The sequence below is a fragment of the Rattus norvegicus genome, chromosome 3, assembly GCF_021556685.1.
Source record: "Rattus norvegicus strain SHRSP/BbbUtx chromosome 3, alternate assembly SHRSP_T2T, whole genome shotgun sequence".
Lineage (NCBI taxonomy): Eukaryota > Metazoa > Chordata > Mammalia > Rodentia > Muridae > Rattus > Rattus norvegicus.
In genome coordinates, this window is record NC_141536.1 from 7,976,354 (window position 1) to 7,997,407 (window position 21,054).

General features: G+C 51.2%; 1 protein-coding gene across 4 annotated transcripts in view; it reads right to left on the minus strand.

Annotated features, from left to right (window-relative positions):
- Ccdc187 (coiled-coil domain containing 187) overlaps positions 1–21,054 on the minus strand; it is a 56,441-nt gene that overhangs the window by 26,731 nt on the left and 8,656 nt on the right. Inside the window, exons 3-11 of one of the 4 annotated variants that reach the window (XM_087653767.1) lie at positions 18,724–18,822; positions 17,102–17,194; positions 11,219–11,335; positions 9,612–10,741; positions 9,064–9,158; positions 5,696–5,765; positions 5,187–5,544; positions 4,743–4,914; positions 1,110–1,222 (exon numbers count right to left, since the gene is read on the minus strand). In XM_087653767.1, coding sequence (XP_087509893.1) covers positions 1,110–1,222; positions 4,743–4,914; positions 5,187–5,544; positions 5,696–5,765; positions 9,064–9,158; positions 9,612–10,741; positions 11,219–11,335; positions 17,102–17,194; positions 18,724–18,822 — 2,247 coding nt within the window. 4 annotated transcript variants of the gene reach the window in all.

Here is a 21,054-nt window from a genome sequence, read left to right on the forward strand (position 1 = left end):
TGCTGTTTGGTTTGGCTTCATTGTGTAATATTGGGGATTGAACCCATGGCCTTATACGTGCTGGGTAAGCACTTTACACTTTAGCTATATCCTCAGTCCCATTTCCCTGTGTGTGTGTGTGTGTGTGTGTGTGTGTGTGTGTGTGATTTACTTTTGTTTTGCTTTGCTGTTGTTTGTTAAGTCTCATTATGTATCCCAAACTGGCCTTAAATTTATGATCACCTTCCTTTAGCCTCCTAAGTGATGATATCTTTTTTTAAGATTTATTTATTATATATAAGTATACTGTAGCTGACATCACACACACACAGACACACACACCACACACAGACACACCACACAGACACACACACACACACACACACACACACACACACACACACACACACCAGAAGAGGGCATCAGATCTCATTACAGATGGTTGTGAGCCACCATGTGGTTGCTGGGATTTGAACTCAGGACCTCTGGAAGAGCAGTCAGTGCTCTTAACCACTGAGCCATCTCTCCAGCCCACAGGATGATATCTTACATATTCAAAACCTGTCCTTCGAGGAAAATAAGCAAACAGCACTGACAGGGTGAACAGGGTCTCAGGCTTGTGCCAACACAGCTCCATGTCACCCTGGGCAGGGAGGCTCCCACTGCAGCTCTACAGAACACTAGCAAGACGCACCCAAGGGTAGGCTGATCCCCTGGGGTGTGGCTTCTGCCATCAGCAGAAGAATGCCTTATCCCCCTGTCAGGTGCCAGCTCTTCAGTTTCCTTAGCTGAACCCCAGGAACAAGGACACTTAAGTACCAAAGAAAAGGTAGAACCTGGGCCGACAGACACAAGGAAAGAAACAAGGGTCACACTCCTGGCTGCAGAAGTGTGGCTCTTCTAGAGATAACGAGGACAACTGTCGTGACAATCACAACAGGAGCAGAATTGGTGGTGGGGGCTGGAGAGCCTCAAAACACTTTAATGCTGAGTTGTGGCTGCTGTCCACATAGAAATAGGTCTCTCCACTGCAGGACCAACCTCAAGCTAGGCCGTGGAAGAGGCCCATGGCAGGCCCCCGTGGCTGCCCGACCAGCCAGCCCAGGGCCTAGCTGCAGGTTCACTCTTACCGCAGCTCCGGGTGGTCCAGGGCATTACCAAGCCTGCCTTTTTGGCTTCTGGTATCTCCTCCTGCCAAAGGGAGCCACGTGTGGGGTCTGGGGCATCTGGCACCCCAAGTGAGCTAGAAAACAACGAATACATGGAGAGTGAAGTCACAACCAGGCTGGGGCAGAGGAAGGATGAGTGCCAATACCCACTCAGCGGGAATGTCCCAAGATCCAGACAGAATATCTAGAGCAGGGCTGGAGAGATGGCTCAGCGGTTAAGAGCACTGACTACTCTTCCAGAGGTCCTGAGTTCAATTCCCAGCAACCACATGGTGGCTCATAACCATCTGTAAAGAGATCCGATGCCCTCTTCTGGTGTATCTGAAGACAGCTACAGTGTACTTATATATAATAAATGAATAAATCTTTACAAAAAAAAAAAAAGAATATCTAGAGCAGACCCGACTAAGCCCAGGCGGAGGATGGGCCTCTGACACACAGAGCAGCAGTGAGCTTGTAGCACTTGTATGGATGGTTCATAGGACGGCCACTAGGTCACAGCCTCCATCAGCCAAGTACGGGCATAATGCGCGTGTGTGTGCATGTGCACGTGCACGTGTGCGTGTGGGTGTGCGTGTGTGTGCGTGTGTGTGCGTGTGTCCTATGCGTATGCAAGTGTGCGTGTGTGTGCATGTGTGTGCATATGTGAGTGTGTGTGTGCGCGTGTGTGTGCGCGTGTGCATGTGTGTGCATGTGTGTGTGCTTATGTGTGCGTGTGTGTGTAGCGCCCTGCCAGTATGCAGTGTTAGCTCCATCACAGCCAGCTGTGCAGGTGAGATCACAGCTCGATGTGGCAGTGTAGCTATCCTGGTCATCCCTGCAAGCTGCTAAGAATACCATCCACAAGGCTTTGTGGAATGAGGGTGAGGACTCACAGTACCATGGCTAGGACTGGGCCGCTGCCCTTACAGCGGTGCTCGTAATGTACAGCTGGGTCATCGGGAGAGAAGTACAATCATCACGAAGGATCCTCTCTATTCTGCATGGTCTCAGGCAGCTGCCCTCCCTCAGACAGGAAAGGCCATGGCCTATACCCAGGTCAAAACAGCCACAATGGGTAGCAAGCTGCTGGTGCAGGTGCGTATGCAGCAGCTGCGGGATTAGAAGGCTTTGAAGCACAGACGATGGATATGTAAATTGGCTGGTGTAGGTGGTGAACACAGCCTCTGGCCACTCTACTTTCTCCCTGAGGCACCATCTGTCCCTGGTACATAGTGACCTGGACTCCACCTGAATCACCAAATGTCACTCGTGCCTGATTCAACAGCCCTCAAAGCCTGCAGGTCTCTAACTCCACCCTTCTTCAAGTCGGGTACTGTGCAGGGCGAGGATATGGCATGTCCACACCCAGCCCCTGCTGGAGTAAAGCTCCTTCTGAGCATATAGGCATACATTAAGGCTGCAAGGCATGATGGGAATGCAGACTTAGAAGCAGTTTCCAGAAAGCAGAAGCAATGGAGTGGAGTTAAATGTGAAGGCAGGTGGGACCAAGCCCCACGGACAGCTGGCTAGAACAATGGTGTTCTTAACTGTGAGAGGAGGATGACAGGCTGGGCCCTCGCCCATCACCAAGTGCCTGTAGGACGAGGAGAAGATCTCAGCATGAGAGTCCAGACCCTAGAAGGTGCATCTCAGGAGAACAGAAGGAAAACCACAAGTCTGGAAAGGTAAACGCTGCCTTTCTGGGAAACAGGCTCTGAGTATCATTTCTGCCTCCTCTGGTCTCTTCTAAACTATTGGGATAGGACGGGTCCTGTAGAGCTCTGTGGCCTGCACAGGTATGCTCATGTGGGGCAGGAACACAGTAGAAAGACAGCACAGGTGTGCCCAACCTGCAGCCCAAGATTTGTACCCCAGGACGCCTGAGAATACGTCCAACGCAAAATCAATTTATTTTTGACACTTGGAAACCTATGTTAGAGGTTCTCAGCATGAACTATATAGATGATAAAGTGGCGAAGAAACTCCAACAAGTTGGACACCCCTGGAGGGGAGACCAGGCCACGACCCCTGTGTAGCTATGTCAGGAATGTTGGCACCAGGACCTTCTACACCTGGGTCTACGACCTTGGGGCCACTTTGTCTATCTAAGAGCCTGGGATACTGAAATTAACCCTCCCAAAATTCTGGAAGAATCCATTTTGGAGTGGTGTTAGTGAATTAGCCAAGGAAAATCTCGGCCCAATGCTGCCCCCTACTGGCCTTCCTAAATCAGTGATGCCACAGACCTTACCATCCAGGAAACAGCAAGTCTAAGGTGAGTGACTAAATTAGGGGTGGGATTCCTAGTGCAGGGGAGGCATCTGGAGAGAAGTCTCAGCTCCAGGAGGAACAGGGGTTGGAGATGTCACATCACCTGCTGCTTTAAGTGGATGGGGAGGGGAGGAAGCACGAGCTTCCTCGAGGTAAACAGAACGGAGACTTGACATAACTACCCTCCTCCATGGCTGGGCCACAAGCGGAGAAGCAGCCACCCTTTGGCTTCAGCCATCTTAACCACAGCCTCCTTCACAGCCTGCTCTTCCAGCTCGGAGTATGCGGCATCTCCTGGGCTTGCACAGCCTCTCCTCTTCTAAAACAACTAGCCAGACATCAAGTAGAAGACAGCTCGGCTGTGGTTAGCAGTGAGGCACAGTCCCTGCACATGGGGGCCAAACTGAGGTCAGGGGTCATCCTGGTGAACAGTGTCAAGCACAGACATGGGGCCAACTGGGCCTCTGTGGCAGTGTTCTCCCTGCCTTCTCCAGGGTGTGTGCTCTCAGTTCTGGCCACAACTCTGTGGAGAGGCTGTTCAGGTTAGAGTTACCGCCTAGGGTGCTCCAGTCTAAGGACAGTAAAGTGAGAGAGACACGGAGTGGTCCCTCTGGTTGGAAGCACAAAAGATTACAAGAAGGAGGCTGGGGTTGGGGTAGCAGTTGGGGACCACAGAGCTTCTAGTGCTGGAGGATGCCTTGGACAAGGCCCAGTGAGACAGCAGCGGGCAGGGGAAGGGAGATGTTTTGGGAGGCAGAGGAAATTTTCAGTCCTGGAGAGGCCAGGAACCACAGCTGCAGACAGAGGAAACCCTTAGATTTCTGGTGGGCGATAGCTGAGGGTCATCTGCAGAGTTCCTACAGCACAAAAGCCTCCCGGACCCTGCCCAACCTGGGCTTCAGTGGAGGCTACTAAAAGTTGGATGTGGTGGAGCAGGATGGGCCCAGAAAGGAGACACGGTGAGATGGGCATGAGGGCACGACGAGGGTCATAAAAACCACAGAAGATGACATCATAAGCACACGTGGGCTGCACCTGAAAAGGCTAAGCCAGTGCTAGGGACCAAGGCCAGAAGAAGGTACATGGATAAGCCTGTGAACTAGACATGGGGCAGTGAACCCAGGCAGGCTGATGAACCCTATGGGCCAGCACAAGAAGTGACTCCCTGCCCAGTGAGGTTCAGGGCAGATGTATGAAATGGGCCAGTGCTAGCAGCAGCATGGCCTATAGCACATCTGGGGAGTTTTGTCCACCCGACCTGATGCACCCAGACTCCTGGCTGTGAACTCGGAGGACACGAGAGGCAGCCTTCACAGCTGTAGCACAGCAAACTGGACTCACCTCCTCATGCAGGCGCCGAGGGCCTGGAGGTTAGCCATCTCTCTCTGCAACTTCTTCTCCAGCCCCTCTATGGCGTCTTTGGAAAGAGCCTCACGACTTGATGAGCCAGCAGGGCAAGGCTGAGTGTGAGGGACGATCTGAGACACTGAGGCAGGAGTGCTAGAAACAGGACCTGCAGAGCATGGAGGCCTTGCTGGCCTTCTTGCCCTTGAGGGAAGTAGGGCGGGTAGGCAGCAGGCTTCAGAAAGAGCCTCCCCTCCCCCAACACAGGATGAGACTGCTATGGCCTGTGCCATATGTCACCCAGGAAGCATCAGCTATTGTCACCACCCTCACTGTCTGGGCAGCAACCACCCTGCTCTCCAAACAAGACACTGACTGGGGCCCCATTGCTCCAAGCCCAAAGGTAATTCAACAGACATGACACCCACTGCCAAGCCCTACCTTGGGGCTGGCTCTCAGTGTGAGTCCTCAGGTTTGGGTTCTGCAGTTCCCAGCTGGGCCTCAATGGCATCTCACCATCCTGCAAGTAGGTGCTGAGGAGAAGGGGATTGGTCTGCACATCCACCAAGTCCTGGGAGGTTTCTCTACCGCCTTTCGACATTACGGTTCTGAGGTACGAGGGAGGAATAAGTGTGGGGCTGCTGGGTGCTGTGCTGGGGTGCAAGGGCAGCACGTCCGAGGCCAGGTCACCAGCTGTGTCAGGCAATGTCGGCTTGTGTAGCTTGTTGGATAGAATGTCAATACGCTGCTCAAGGGCCTCAGCCATGGTCTCCAGTGCCTGCAGCCGGGCTTGCTTGTACTGGAAGAGCAGGAGGGCCCATGGGCCCAGATAGCTTAGTGTCCTGGGGGTCCAGAGAGATGCACAGCCCCACCTCCACCCCAGGCAGGACCTGACACTTCATGGGGTCAGAGGAGGAGTCAGTAGATAGTAGCAGGGGGGCACCACTCACGCTTTCCGGGGAACATCCAGTGTTCTGGGTCTCAGTGCGGTTCCATGGTTTGTTCAAACATAGACAGAAGCTGCAGGGAGAGGAGAGTTGTTGGACGCAGCCCCAGCAGCACGGGGTTGTGCAAAATATACGTGGGAAGCAAGGAGGGGAGATGAGGACCTCTGTGACAGAGTCAGGGTTGACCACAGACCAGAGGTCAGGGCCACGATGTCACATAGCAGACCACACACAGCTCAGTAGAGCCAGAACTAAGTATGGATGCAGACCTGAGAAACGCTAGCAGAAATGGCAGAAACTGTAGTTCCTGGACAGCAGTTTGGCAAGTCCTCCAATCTCAAATACCAAATCACCACATGGGTAAAAGTATCGGGTGTGGACGGATGTCTGCACAGCTTCCTCACAGTGACAGACGAGTGCCCATGAACAGAGGATGGAGCAGCCATGCGCACAGTGGGAGGTTTCTCATATGTAAGCACAGACAGAATGGTACCTGCTACACCAGTGGTAAACCTCAGAGACATCCAGTGACAAGGACATGTGAGACGGCATTCCACATCTCTGAGCTCACCTAAGCCATCCGATCCAGACGGACAAGCAATGCAGGGACTGACAGGGGTTGGTATTAAGGGGGATCCACTTGGGAAGAGGAGAAGATTCTAAGGGAGGATGGTAGGGATGACTTCACAGTACTTGGAACTGAGGCCATGGGTGTGCGCCTAAGAGCATTAGGCCAGGTACTGGGGTGGATGTCTGCAATCTCAGCACCCAGGAAGCTGATGTCAGAACACTGGGAATTTAAAACTACACAGTGAGACTCTCGCTGTGGTGCTGCACCCAGCATTTAGGAAGCGGGGCAGTTGTGTATCTCTGTGAGTTCTAGGCCAGCCAGGGCTACACAACCAGATCTTGTCTCTAAACAAATAATAAAAACCTATTCAAATCAACTAAAAAGAAGCTAGGTGGTGGCCTGATAAGACCAGCTACTGAAGCAGGAGAATCACAAGTTTAATGTCTGCCTGGGCAACTTAGTGAGACCCTGTCTTAAAATAAAAGGCTGGTTTTTGTTCGTTTTGCTTTTGTTTTTAAGGCTATGATGTAGGTAAACGCCTTTAATACTAGCACTCAGGAGACGCAGGCAGGTAGATCTTTGGGAGTTTGAAACTACACAGGGCCTAGTAAAGTCCTGTCAAAAATAAATACATGACATAAACCCAAAAGCGAGGGGCGTAGCTCAATGGTAGAGGGCTTACCTAACACGCATGGAGCTCTGGCTAGGTTCAAACCCAACACAGAAGACAAGAGGAGGGTGTGTGAGATGACGGTGGGGAGAAGCTGACCACCCAGGCCATAGTTGGGGTCATTCTCACCACCCATAACAAAACATACTGTAAAACACCAAGGATTTTAGAAGAAAGGGTGTTGAATATGCCTCGTCACACAGAAATGATAAATGTTTGGAGAGGAGTGCGTTTAAACTAATTTAAATATCATGCAGTGTGTGCGTGTATCAAAACACCACATGTACCCCATCTATCTGTATGTGCAATTTTTAGCTTTTATGTATCAGTTCGGCAAAAACTTAAAACAAAATCCAGATGGATTGAGGATTTAAAAAATGGTTATCGTTGTAAATGTTATGTGTGTTTTAGCACAGTTTTAAAAAGTGGGAATAAAAAAGGGTCAGGATTCGTTGAAGGGAGACAAGTGTATGGTTTTCCGCAGTGATGGGGACACCCTCTTACACTGTGGTGAGTTAGAAGAGCCAGGGCTACCCAGGGGTGTGGTAACTGGTTGGACCCGAGTTGTCCTATGGAGCTAGACGCTGCTTTAGAAGTTCACAGACACAGGAACCTAGGCTGCCCTTCAGACATAGAATGAAATCTCAGGCTGTACAGTCAGGGACCAAGTGGGCAGAGGAGGGAAGGGAGTTAGAAGGAGTCGGAGGAAGGAGAGGATCTTCCGTCTCATCTAGGGCTAATGGTTTATATGGAGGGGTAGGAACAGGCACCAGAGGAGGTCAGCTCAGGTTCCTCCCAATGCCAAAAACATACCCAGGAATGTCCCCAGTGAGCCTAAGGCAGGGCATTTCTGGAAGCTCCTCTTGAGCCCCACCCCCACCACCAACCCCCGCCCATTCCCCCTTCTGTACAGTGAGTACCTTAGCAGGGGGCCAGGGAGTGGCTGGCAAGACCAGAGGTGGGGGAGGGGAAGAGCTGTCCTGTTCTGGTGGTGCTGGAAGGGGATGAGAGGGAAGGAGGGAGGAAAGAAAGAGGGATATGTGGAGGAATCAGCCCCCACATGTTGCTGGTGGGGATGGAAGGTGGGGAAGCCACCGTGGCAAACAGCATGCAAATTCTTCAAAGAACTCCGCAGAGAAACAGTGCACACGAACACCACACATCCCCTTGGAGCGGGGCTCTGTGTTCCCCTTGGAGCGGGGCTCTGTGTTCCCCTTGCTGGGCTGGTTGTGATGGAAGATGTGGGGCACCTGGGGCAGAAGGTAGTGGATTAGGAGCTGGACACTTAGGTTAAGTCCTCTCCCTGGTACTCAGGGCCAATCATAATGCCAAATGTTGAAATCCCCAAAGAGTAACTTCCTCAAAGTCTAAAATCCTAATCCCAAAGTAATAAAATTCCGAATATTGAAACCAAAACCTGAAAGCTGAAGTTCTCAGGAAAAGGCCTGAGTGAGAGCGTGGCAAGCCGGGCTCTGTGGCTGGGGCCCACCTGCTCTCTGCACAGCCTCCGCTCCTGCAAACTGAAGGAAGGAACCTAGAAACCTGGGGACATATTCACGCCTGCAAGGGGTTCTCCAAAGACAAGTATGCCATCCTCAGAGACCCTTAGAGGGTCCCCAAGAAGTGAGGCCCTTGCAGAAAAAGAGCAACTTCCCACGGCGACAGTAAACTTCAAAACACGGGCCAAGAAAAGGACAGTATCACATTTCTATCCAGCAAGCCGAAGGACCCAATGAGACACCCTGACTCAAATCCCCAAGGTAGCTATTTCACCAGAACCAGTATCTGAGATCAGCCCGGGCCTATATGCAGTGACATTCTCTCTCACCTCAGCAAAACACCATAGTGTCTCTCCTCTGTAAGCACTGGAGTGCCATGACCAGTAGAAAAGGATGACCCCGGGCTGGGGATTTAGCTCAGTGGTAGAGCACTTACCTAGGAAGCGCAAGGCCCTGGGTTCGGTCCTCAGCTCCGAAAAAAAGAACCAAAAAAAAAAAAAAAAAAAAGAAAGAAAGAAAAGGATGACCCCAAGGACCCACTGTCACGGGCAATGTCAGAGTTCCTCCCCCTACCCCCACCCTGACATCCTATATTTTGGCCCAGGAAGAGCATCCCTGCCTCCGCACCCACCTGTCTGGAGCCTCTTGGTCCCCAAGCACCATGCCAGATGTCACTTTGCTCCACTTCCGCATTGGAGATCCCAGGTTCCCAGGGGCTTCCGTGCCCTAAAGCAGAGAAGATTCCCAAGTCCCACAGCCACATTTCAGTTCAGAGCTGGACTCCAGCTCCCACCAAGGGCTTCAGGCTAGACTCTCAGAGCATTTCAAAGAATTAGGGGTGAGGAGGCAAACGGGTCCCCTTAGCCCCATCTGCCTGTGCAGACAGTGTGCCAGGACTCCCCCAAAGAGCCAAAGAGGAACCAAGTTCAGCTAGAACATTCCCCAACACTGTCACCACTCCAGTCACGGCCAAGGTCCCCTGCCTATCATCTTTGCCCTAGCACGGTCTCTGTCTCAAGTAAATGCCTGAAGCTGCCCAGAGCCAATGCTATCTCTACCCCTGGGTCCACTGGCACCCGGCCACCCATATGTGGGTGGACAGTAGGCAGCCAGGTGTAGCACAGAGCCTCAGGCTCAAAGACTTGCTGGCCCCCTTCTTGTCACCCATCCAGCACATACCCCAGAATGTATGGGAACAAAGGTGACAATGCCAGGACTTCTCTGGGAGACCACAGGGATGGCCTTGACACTGACAGCCTCTCGCTGCTTCCGGTACACCTCCTGCAGCCTCTGGTTCCGCAGCTCCAGGGTGTGTGCAGCCAAGGCCTTCTGCTCCATGGACTGCTGCCGTCGGTCCTGCACCTTCTGACGCACGAAGTCACCCAAGGACTCAGTACTATGTGGCTGGCCGAGAGACCCCCATGACCTTGGACAGGGTATGTCCTGTTCCTCTGAGGGTTTACTCTGAGGAAAGTCTTGGGCAGGCTCTGGCCAAGCTGCCTTGACTTTTGAGGAAGGAGGGACAGCACTTTTGCTCTTGCTGTAGGGACTGGACCTCTGCACATAAGAATTACTCCAGGAATCCTGGAGAGCGGAATGTGGCCTACTCAGACTGGGTTCAAAAACCTCCCAATCTTTACAAGTAGAGTAAGCTTGGCCAGCCAGGGCACTCCAGGGCCGCTGTGAGAAGGGGCTTCGCTTTTGAAGGGGGCTCCCAGGCCTCCGGACGGAGGTGTCCTGGCCCTGAGCTTTTCTGGCCCTCTGTGGGTAACTCTGCCAAGCCAGGGCACTCCAGGGCCGCTGTGAGAAGGGGGTTGGTTTTCCCCGGGTGCTCCCAGGTCTCAGGAAAGAGGTGTCTTGGCCTTGTGCTGTCCAGGCCCTCTGTGGACAAGACTCTTGCTCAGCCAAAGTGTTCTTCCAGTGTTGTTGACTGTGCAAGTTTCCAGCTCTGCCCAAGGAGAAGCGCTTCCCTTCTGTAACTGTCCAAGCAGCCTTTGAGAAGGAGCCCTGGGTGTCCTGGGTGCTTCGGGGTCCCTGGTGCCTCTTCCCTGCCAGGTTCTGTGGCTTTGGTTTTGATGGCGAGAGCTTCCTGGCCGCTCTGGGGCTCCTGGCAAGCTCCAGACCAGCCTGGATTTGCTGGCGCAGGTCTTGCAGGGTCTCCATGGCACCTTGGATAGTTGTTGACTGGTCATGGAAAGCCAGGCTGGGTGTATGCTTGGAAACCTGCTGGTCATTGTGGGCAGATGTGGGTTTACACAACCAGGTGTGGGCAGCAGAGGCCCCAACAGCTGCTGCTTTCCTGTCAGAGCCTGCAAAGACAGTCAGTGGAGGAGTGTTGGGGGTCTGTGGTCTGGAGGAAAGAACAGACCTGCTCCTCCATTCAGGGGACATCATGGGGTGACTAGGGAGGCCATGGCCTCAGCCCCGCAAATGTCCTCTCAGCCTCAGCCCTCATGATCAGCACACGAAGGGGAGCAGGGACTGCTTTTGAGTGAGTACCTGCTCCATGTGTGTTAATGGGATGCACATGGAGGGGTGGCCACCACAGGAGTGGCCGTTCCTTCCCATCTGCTCTCCTCACCAAAGATCTGCAGTAGTCCATCTGCTCCCAAAGCTGAGAAGAGCCTCTCTCTTCAGGTTTGTAAAGAGAATTACTCTCAAATTTCCGTCTCCGAGGGAAATCTCAAGAGAGGATACCCACCCTCCAGAGCAACAAAGGAATCTCCTCTGTACCCACCCACTAATGCCAGAGCAAAGCACCAGGCCAAGGCCAAGGCGTGAGGTACCTAATTCCGTGGCAGGGGCCTTGCTCTGGAGCCGGGAGAAGGTAGGAGGGGGCCCAAGCAACCGCCTCACAAGGTCTTGTCCTTTTCGCCAGGCGTACACACCAGCCAACTCAGAATCTTAAATAGAAAACACACAGCAGGACTCGTGGCTCTGAGAACACTGGGTTCACACCAGTCCTGGAGATAGCTTGGCAGACCCTGCAAGGGCCCACAGGGAAACCCCTCATATCCGAACCCCTGGGGGAACACTAGCCAGCATGGCTGACGTACATCTCAGTGTGATGGTGAACCCCCAGGATTCTGCTCAGTAGAGGGTATATAAAACCTCTCCCCTAACAGGTCTACCTGCAGGCCACCCAACACCAGCCCAGGCTTGACCAGGAACAATGACAAGACCACAGCCCCAGATGACACTTGCATCTGGCCATACGGGCTGACACCAGGGTCACCACAGCCAGCAACGTGATGAGCGCACGCCTCAGCAGAGAGGTTAATGTGCTGTGAAGCTGGTTAGAGTCACAGCAGTGGGATCAGGATCAGAGACAAGTGTAGACCGCCTAACGTCCAGGAATAAATGGCCAGCACAGCCAAGCTCCTCTTAACACACACCGCACGTGGTAAACAGGCTTGTTCCAGGTTTCACTTCATCATCTCGAACTGCATCCAATGCCATTACTGACTGGCCATCGTGACAACCCCAGTCACAAAGCCCCACAAAGGCAGGAGGCAGGCCTTACTCACACTCACACTCACACTCACATTCTCGTGTGTTCACACGGCTCACTCTTACACACTCACAAGCTATGATGTCCAGTTCCACACGAACCCACATACACTCATAGGCTCACATAGGTTCTCACACTCTACAGACGCCTGTGTAAAAAAGCTGTGAACTGACCGGGCAATGGTGGCACACGCCTTTAATCCCAGCACTCAGGAGGCAGAGGCAGGCGGATCTCTCTGAGAATTTGGGGCCAGCTTGGTCTTACACAGCAACCCTGTCTCAAAAACCAAACCAAACCAAACCAACAATCTGTGGACGTACTATAAACCAGGATGTGGTAGAGAACAGGATGTTCATCCCACAGAGAAAACGTGGCCATTCCAGGGCATTCCCACCAGCCTTTGCCTTCAGGTACATTCGCTTACAATTTATGCAATTCCTTCTAGAAGGCTACCTTGTAGGATAAACGCTCTGCACTCCGTCCCATCCACAGTTCCCAGTGCTCTTCCACAATGCTCACGCACAGATTTGCATATCCACGTGTCCACATGTTCACTCACACTCACTCATACACACAGGCTCTTATATATCCACATACTCACAAGCTCCCGCACGGGCTCACATACATTTGCATGTGCTTGTTCACATTAGCACACATGCTAGCACGCGCATGTGCTCACAGAAGTGCCCTCTCATACACAAGCACACACTCAAAAGCACACAGGCAACCATATATAAATGCTTGCCACACTCACATGCACATCCACACACAGGCTCCCACACAAACACGGTCACAGGCACAGACATACCACTGTGTCCAGTCTGCTCTTCAAACCTGAGATTACATCTGGTGATCTCCCAGTCACTCTGCCCACATCCCTGCTCCAGGCTGGGATCACCCATGTAGACTAAGCCAAGACTTGTCCTCTGCCCTATGGGCAGCACGTCATATGTTAGACCATCCAGAGCACGACCCCTGCGGGCAGCCTACCTGAGTCAACCCCTTCTCCTCACTCCTCTCTCCTCCCTCCCCAGACCTGACAGTTGTGAATTAAATAGCAATCTGCCTAGTATAGAAAATCAAGCCCCTGGGGACTGGAGAGACGGCTCAACGGCTCAACGGTTAAGAGGTACTGGCTGCTCTTCCAGAGTCCTGGCTTTGATCCCACCACCCACAGAGCAGCTCACAATGCCTGCAACTGCAGTCCCTAAGAATTTGACTGTCTCTTCTGGCCTCCTCAGGCACCAGTCATGCAAATGTAAGCAGATACCCACACACAAAAAAACTTAAAAATAAATATTTTTAAAATTTTAAAACATTCTGAAAAATAGTTAAATCACGATAGTTGTAAAATATTCACCTCTCCAGGTCAAAGAAAAACAAAGCCCTATGCTGAATAGTCTGAAGAAACTCTGCTTCTGGGGTGAGCTGCTCCAAGTCACCTTAAACTACCTTTCCTGGGAAGAAGACGGCAGCCAGGCACTCTATGGGAACAGCTGCTTCTCTATTTTTTTTTTGTTTGTTTGTTTGTTTGGTTGGTTGGTTTTGTTGTTGTTTTTAGACAGGGTTTCTCTGTAGCCCTGGCTGACCTGGTACTCTCTCTGTAAACCAGTCTGGCCCCAAACTCACAGAGATCCTCCTGCCTCTGCCTCCCAAGTGCTGGGATCAAAGGTGTGCACCACCACTGCCTGGCTTGAGCACCAACTTCTTAAACTGTAGGTCTTGATCCCATTAGGGGCTTTATAATTGAATGTGGTGGCAGAAAAAAGACAATGGTAAAAAAACATGGCAAAAACTCCCGGAATAGAAAACAAACTGCTGGTTGTGGTCAATATAAGCAAACGCTGCATGAAGACGTCTGCCAGCGCTCACCCATGTAACATCACAAGGATTCACAGCCACCTCAGGTCTGAGCACTGTACACGCCATCACACCACACAGCTCCAACACACACAGCCTCAAACACCTCAGCCAGACTGCGGATCAGCGCATGTCGTGAACTGCCATGAGTTTACAGACATGCTGGTCTTCGAAAAACATTTCTATCTTCCTGTGAGCATGCCTCAGTATGGAAGTCTCAAATCAGTCCACTTGGACTAGATTGCACTCGAGCGTTTGATTTTTAAAACTGCTCTTTGAGTTGCTGGCTTCAATTTCACTTAAAAGAATTCTTATGGGGCTGGAGAGATGGCTCAGTGGTTAGGAGCACTGACTGTTCTTCCAGAGGTCCTGAGTTCACATCCCAGCAGCCACACATGGTGATTCATGTGTGACCTGTAATGGCAGTCTAGGAGTTACCTACCCTCTTCTAGCTTCACAGGCATCTGGCATATATATATATATATATATATATATATATATATATATATATATATATATATATATATATGGTGCATATGCACACAAGCAGGTAAAACACTCAAGTAAAATAAACTTTAAAAAAAACCCTAACAAGTGGACTTTGGCAAGGGATTAGGACAGAGTTTCCAACAGTTTCTGAAATAGCCATGAACACACTCCTGACACATCAATCAACTCTGAGAAAATTTGAGGATGCTTTTGCACCCTACAGTATCAAATAATCAGGAAGGATTTAATCCTTTATGCAAAACATGCAAATAAGCACGCATCCATTAGTATGCAAATGTGCTTTGTTTTAGGAGACAGTTGCATCACTGAACCGGAGACAGTTTAAGACACTCCCCAGAAGAACAGGAGCCCAGGCCAAGAAAGGTCAACATTGGAGCCTCATGGTTCCAGACCTAAGGCTAAGCCCAGTTGCTGTTCATCAGATCCGGCTGTAGGGCGAGTGCCTAGACTTTCCCATGTATAAGAGAGGGAGGGAATGTGCCTAGCAGTGCCTCCTGACAGCCAAAGACAGCTGCTGCCTTCACAGGCAAGGTGGGTACACAAGTGAATTCTGGAGTCTGGGGTGAGGTTGGTTGGCTGTACTGGCCACATCCAGGTCACAGCGGGGATGAGGACGAGGACAAGGACCAGGACAAGGACGAGGATGAGGGTGAGGGTGAGGGTGAGGGTGAGGGTGAGGACGAGCTTCCTGAGCATCTCAGCCCTGCCCTGTGGTGATGCATCGAGCTGACTGTGCTCTCCCAGGCACTGGGCCAGAGGCACCATGTAGGTAGGATGGCCCCACCGGCCCCCCGCACAGCCATCCAGCCTCCCCATTAGCCCACCAGAGGAGTCCTGGTCGATAAATGGGTCCTGATGGACACATTTTTTTCTCCTGCTGAACAGTTTAATGGCAATTAATTTTTTTATGGGAGGATTTTTAATCTGTGGAAATGGATGGAGTCCCTGAGTGCCCTGTCAAAGCTCCAGGCCGACCTAATCTATGATAAAAAATGCAAAGTGAGGTGATATAATCTGAAATTAAATATCGGGCTTCATTTTCCTTTGGCCCGGATGGATGAATATTTTATAACTATTGTGATTTAATTTTTTGTTAACTACAGCAAATTTCTAATTCATCCAATTCCCAAGTCCTGTAGTTCTGACCCCTGAACCCAAACTCATCTCTCCTTAGCCCAGCTGTGGCTTCGTCACTGACAGAAACTAATGGTCACTACCATCAGGGTGACACGGTGACTGCGATGATGAATGCAGCTGGTGGCGCGCCCTCTGACCCCGTGTCAGGCAGACAGCAGGTCATTTTTCAAGCAAGCCATTAAAACAAAACAGCAGGAAGCTGGGGATGAGGGAGACGATGGTGCGGATGGTGCGGACGCCAGCTACATCTTACGTATGTTCACGAAACCTTCCAGAATCTTCTTGTGGTTTTGCTAGCTCTGTCTTGGATTCCAGAGGTATTTGCCCTTCCCGACCTGTTTTACCTCTGGCCAGCTGGAAGAGTCATGTACACCCTCCATAGTGTGCGCTAGGCAAAGACTCATTACTCTAGAAGACGGAGATTGCTTGGGAGCAGAGAGGACAGGACACTGAACAGAAATGAAGGTGAGGTTGTGCACAGAACACATGCTACCCATGCTGGTAGGTCCAGAATGGTAACCTCATGGGGTGAGGAAACTGAGGCGGAGAGATATGCTTAGTCCTGCCAAACTGACAACCACCCCACTGGGTAGTGATCTCCCCACCTGGGAAGTCTTAATGAACACTGGGCTGGAGCGGGGGGCCTCGGCAAGAGCTCAGGCATGGCCTCGGAATATACCTGGTGCTCTAGAGCCAGATGGGTCAGGCCCAGCCCAGGTCTTTACCTTTGTGGTGAGCAGGCTGCCAAGCCTCCCTGGGTCTCAGTTCCCACATTTAGAGAATGGGAGCCAACTTACCTCACTCCCAACATACCTCAAAGACATTCTAGACTCTGCTTGACTCTCTCCCAACAATCTCAAAATGCTCACACCAAGCCTTTCTTTGGGGTCCATGGATACAGCTAGATGACGGGACCCCTTTGGTTGCCCCCACATGCTGTAGAAGCAGCAGTCTGCATAGTGACTGAGAGTCTGGGATTCTATAAGGATCCAACCTCAGGAAAGGGGCTATCCTAGATCAAAGCTTACCACACACACACACATGCACACACACACACACACACACACACACGCGCACACACACACGCACACACACACACACACACACACACACACACACACACACACACAGGGTTACTAACTAGATCACATGAAGACTTGCCATAAAACTGACAACCACATGGGTCAGGGTGGAGCGCTTGTAGGCAGCTCATGGTGCTACCGAGACATAGGTACCACCAAGCACGCTTCCCCCTGTAGTCCTGGATCCCAAATCAGGAAGGCACACTCTCTTCCAGGCTACCTGGAAGGGCAGCAAAGCAGCAACACATCTCTGACAAGAAGAAAGGCAAGGGTGCCACTTTACTCAGTCTTCCCAGCATGCCACTGTTCTGGAGACCAATGGGCTGAGAACATTAGGAGTGTGGCCAATGTCTTTATGTCATTTCAGTCTGCAGGGGCACAAGACATCACTTGGGGAGCTGTGGACTACCACTTCATGGCAAGGAACCTTCAGATCCCAGAGTCCCAAGCTCCTTGCATATGGCAAAGCAGGTAGCCCTTGGAAGCCAATGTCCCCAGCACGGAATCCAGAGCAATGTATCTTAACAGCTAGAATCACAGACTCTGGGGTCTGAAGTAGCAAACCTTACCTCTGCCTTTGGTAGTTCTGCGAAGGATAGATGACTTAGAGATCTCTCTTTTGCAAGAAATATTTTTGACCTTTTTGATGTTTGTCCTTGAATCTGACAGGAGAAATGGAGAGGGAGGGAGGGAGGGAACCTTAATCAGACAATATTTTGCAAGTAGGCAATATACTCAAGACATTAGGACCTGGGTTTGCATTTGCTGAGCAAAAGAATGACTGAATGGGCCAAGCCCCAAGGGAATCCAAGGGTAGCTACTTTGCCCTGGACGTAGCTCCCACCAGGGAAGGAAGATGGGGGCTGGAACTAAAGGGTCCAGTCTCTAACAAGCATGATGACAACACTCTGATGGGGGAGCCCCTTCAATATCCCTCAGCAAGTTCAGTGGCCAACTAGGGTCGAATCTTCTGTTTGGGAGGCTAAAGTAGGAAAATAGAGAGTTCAAGGTCAGCCTGAGTTGTGTAGTGAGGTCGTGACTAAAAAGGAAAGAAGAGGAACAAGAGAAAAGGAAAAAGCAGAGTGATAGAGAATCAGAGGCAGGAGGACATGTTCTGTGGGACTCCAATCATGTGACATTCCCAGCATCGTCAGATCCACAGAGACAGGAAGTAGAATTGTGGGTACAAGGCTTTCTTGCTTATTATCCTATCCTGCTTCCAGAGGAATGGGGAAGAAAGTGTGCCACCCAAGAGCTGGGGACCAATGGGCCTGGGAGAGCAGTGTATTCTGCATTCTGAACTTGACCTGTGGCCCAGGAGCCATGCTTGTGGTGCAAAAGGGATGATGGCTTAACAGACAAGCTGAAAAGACAGGATCTCATGGAAGGCAGAAGAGAAGACGGCTCAAGAAGGTCCTGCCCAGCCTGCCCATCAGCCAGCTTGGGCTCCCGCCTACATCCGCCATTGGTTCATGATCACAAGGCAGGGCATGCTCCTGTTGTCTGCTGTCCAGTAGGTGTCAACTGGAGTACTGAGCAGCTTTCACACCTTGCTAGGGACCTGCTTCTTCCAGAAGAAACTCTCCTATTCCCAAAGTGCTGAGGGTCTCCATGATCTGGGGAAGTCCCAAAGCACCTGTGTCCCCATGCTTCCCCTCCCCTCCCTTGCATCTCTGAACCCTCCTATGGGCACAGCCCGAGACTCTAATGTGCGGTCTAACCAGCAACACGTGAGCCCAACATCCTTACAGGGCAGAGGCTCCTGCTGTCTCTCTATGCCCCTTTACTGCTGACCAGGAGAGTGACCAAGACCATGGCTGTCACTACCTAAGAGTCTTCTGACTGCGCCCATCACTCAGCAGCCCCGGGGCCAGTCAAGGGTGTCTTGAGTGCTGCCTTCCATCTACAACATGGAACAATGAGCCTCAGTTCTGTCAGGGGATAGAGGTGTGAGTTCAGAACAGGCCTGGCATACAAGGATGTGGGAAGGGCCTGGGCCTGGGCTTCTCTACACAGATGTCTGCCAGGAGAAGGCCCTGCTTTGCACTCCTACTTTGATTTCTTCTCCTGAGAAGCAGAGCATGAAAATACAGGATCCTAGGAAAGCCCTGCATGACCCCTTCCTAGCCAGGGTCCTTTTTGACCCATAAGTGTCCTTATCAGTATCAGGGTCCAACCTGGAACCACTCACCTAAAATACGATGCTGGGGAAACTTTGAGAGTTCCCGTCTCAAGCCGAGAGATGCCCTGTCTTTGCCTCTGTGCTCAGCCGTACGAAGGATGCCTGGTCCTGGAGACAAATCAAACAAAAGAAGAGACGAATGCATAGTGAAATAATTTCCAGAAGGGAGTTCCAGTTTAGAGCCCTCGGAAGCCCTCTAAGTGTTTTCCTGCTCAACACCTCAAGTCAGAAAACACATCTCAAAAGGCCATCTGAACACATCGCATTGTGCTTAAAGCCACACATTGTTCTTATCAAAACCAGCACAAACATCTTGTTCAGTCCAACTACAAGCAAAGACATCTCACATCTTTCTCCTTTGTATATACAGTCTAGGATCCAGGCCCAGGGAATGATGCCATTCATACTGGGCACCTCAATCAATGTACTCAAGATAATTCTGGAGCCAACAAGGTAACTCAGCAAGTAAAACCACATGGCCATGTAAGCTTGGTGACCTGAGTTCAATCCCTGGAGCCCACAGGAAAATGGAAGGAGAGAACCAATGTTACAAATGTTGCCCTCTGACGTCCACTTGTGATGGCACAGATGCTCATCACACACACACACACACACACACACACACACACACACACACACACACACAGAGAGAGAGAGAGAGAGAGAGAGAGAGAGAGAGAGAGATTTTTTTAAAGGGTCATTTCCGATAGGCCTGTCGCACAGGTCATTCCACATCTCATCAAACTGACAGGTGAGATTAGCCACAGCCATCCCATGAGGTTAGTGGGTGACTGGGTGACTTCGGTGACTTTGGCATAAGCCCAGAGGGCCAGAGTACTGATAGCAGTGCGGGCGGTAGAGCCTGAACTCTTAAGGACTTAGGTTCTGCAAGGAGTTGGACATGAGGCCTCATGTACTGATGGCAGCAGAGAACTTCTCTGCGTTTTGTCTCCACTCGGAAACTGCGTATGAGGCTGAGTTCAAAGGTGGTAGCTTATTCAACTTCCCAGAAGAAATTCCAAGGCAATCCGGTGTTCAGGGTGCAGTATGGGTACTGCTGGCTTTTGGTCAGGTTTACAGTGAAAATCAGAAGCAAGAAGCAGAGGATTTGTAAAGTCTCAGTTTGGCCAGAAAAGAGCCACCAGGGAAGGTGGATGCAAGGATGATCTGGGCAAAGAGGAATTTCAGGATAGAGCTGCTGGGGCACCCTGCTTGCAGAGGGACACCTACAAAGCTGTTTCCACGGTTTCACTTCATTGTCGTCCATCATCCAGGCACTCAAAGGCCACTGCAGCCAGCCAAAGTCCAATTGGACCCACTTACTGCTAAGCAGACCTCAGCATGGTCGGCATTTTTTAAAGGCATATAGAACACAGAGATAACGCACTTGTGGAGGCTCCTGCTGAAATTTCAAAGGAAAGTCTTGGAGATCAAACCCCCCACATAGATTGCCCGTGGAAGGATGAGTCTGACGCTCTGAAGGTGGAGGGTAAGCTGCAAAGACGACCCTGGGAACTTAGAGGTTCCAGGGCAGTGGACTTGCTGTGGGAAGCCACGGGTAGCGAATACAGCCAGCCCAGAAGAGAAGACAAGGGGCTGCGGCAAGAAAGGCTTCAAAGTGGGGTTTCACAAGCCCCTGGAAGCTCACATCATGTTCCTATGCAACCAAGGACATAACCCTACACACGAGCGGAGGCTGGGCACGTGGCTCACTGATGAAGCGCATTTTCACATTGGCCGTTCCTGCAGAAGATACTGGTTCGATTCCCACCTCACATGCCAGGCAGTTCACTTGCCATTAACTCCAGATGCGGGGACTCCCAAACTCTCTTCTGGCCTCCACGCAGGCATGCATTCAAAGTTTTAATCTGTGGGATGTAATGATTTCCCTGATGGTTTGAACCCCTGGTTGGACGAATACCTCCTTGATGTTTCTCTGTTCTCTTTTGAAATGGTCATGTTCAGCCCTTAGCACTGTATCTCGGAAACGCTTTTTGCCTTGCGTCTCTGAGGAGAGCATGAGTGGATCTTTCAGCAATTCCAAAGTCTCTGAGCTTCTTGAAGATGAGCTAAGTAGATTTTGCACCAAGACAAGCCTTCCGAGTCCAGGGCAAAATGGTATGGTTTTGACATGTGTGCTGAAGGCTTGATCCCAGATGTGACACGAGGTGACCAGAAACTAATTCTAGGAATGAGTTAGCCCTTTGATGGATTTCTAGCTGAATGGGCTAGGGGCGCCTGACGGGAGGAAGTGTGTCTTTGCAGGTAACATTTTATCCCTCGATTCTGCCTCTCTGTCTCTCTGCTTCCTGTTCACCGTGGGGTCTGCAGGTTGGCTCT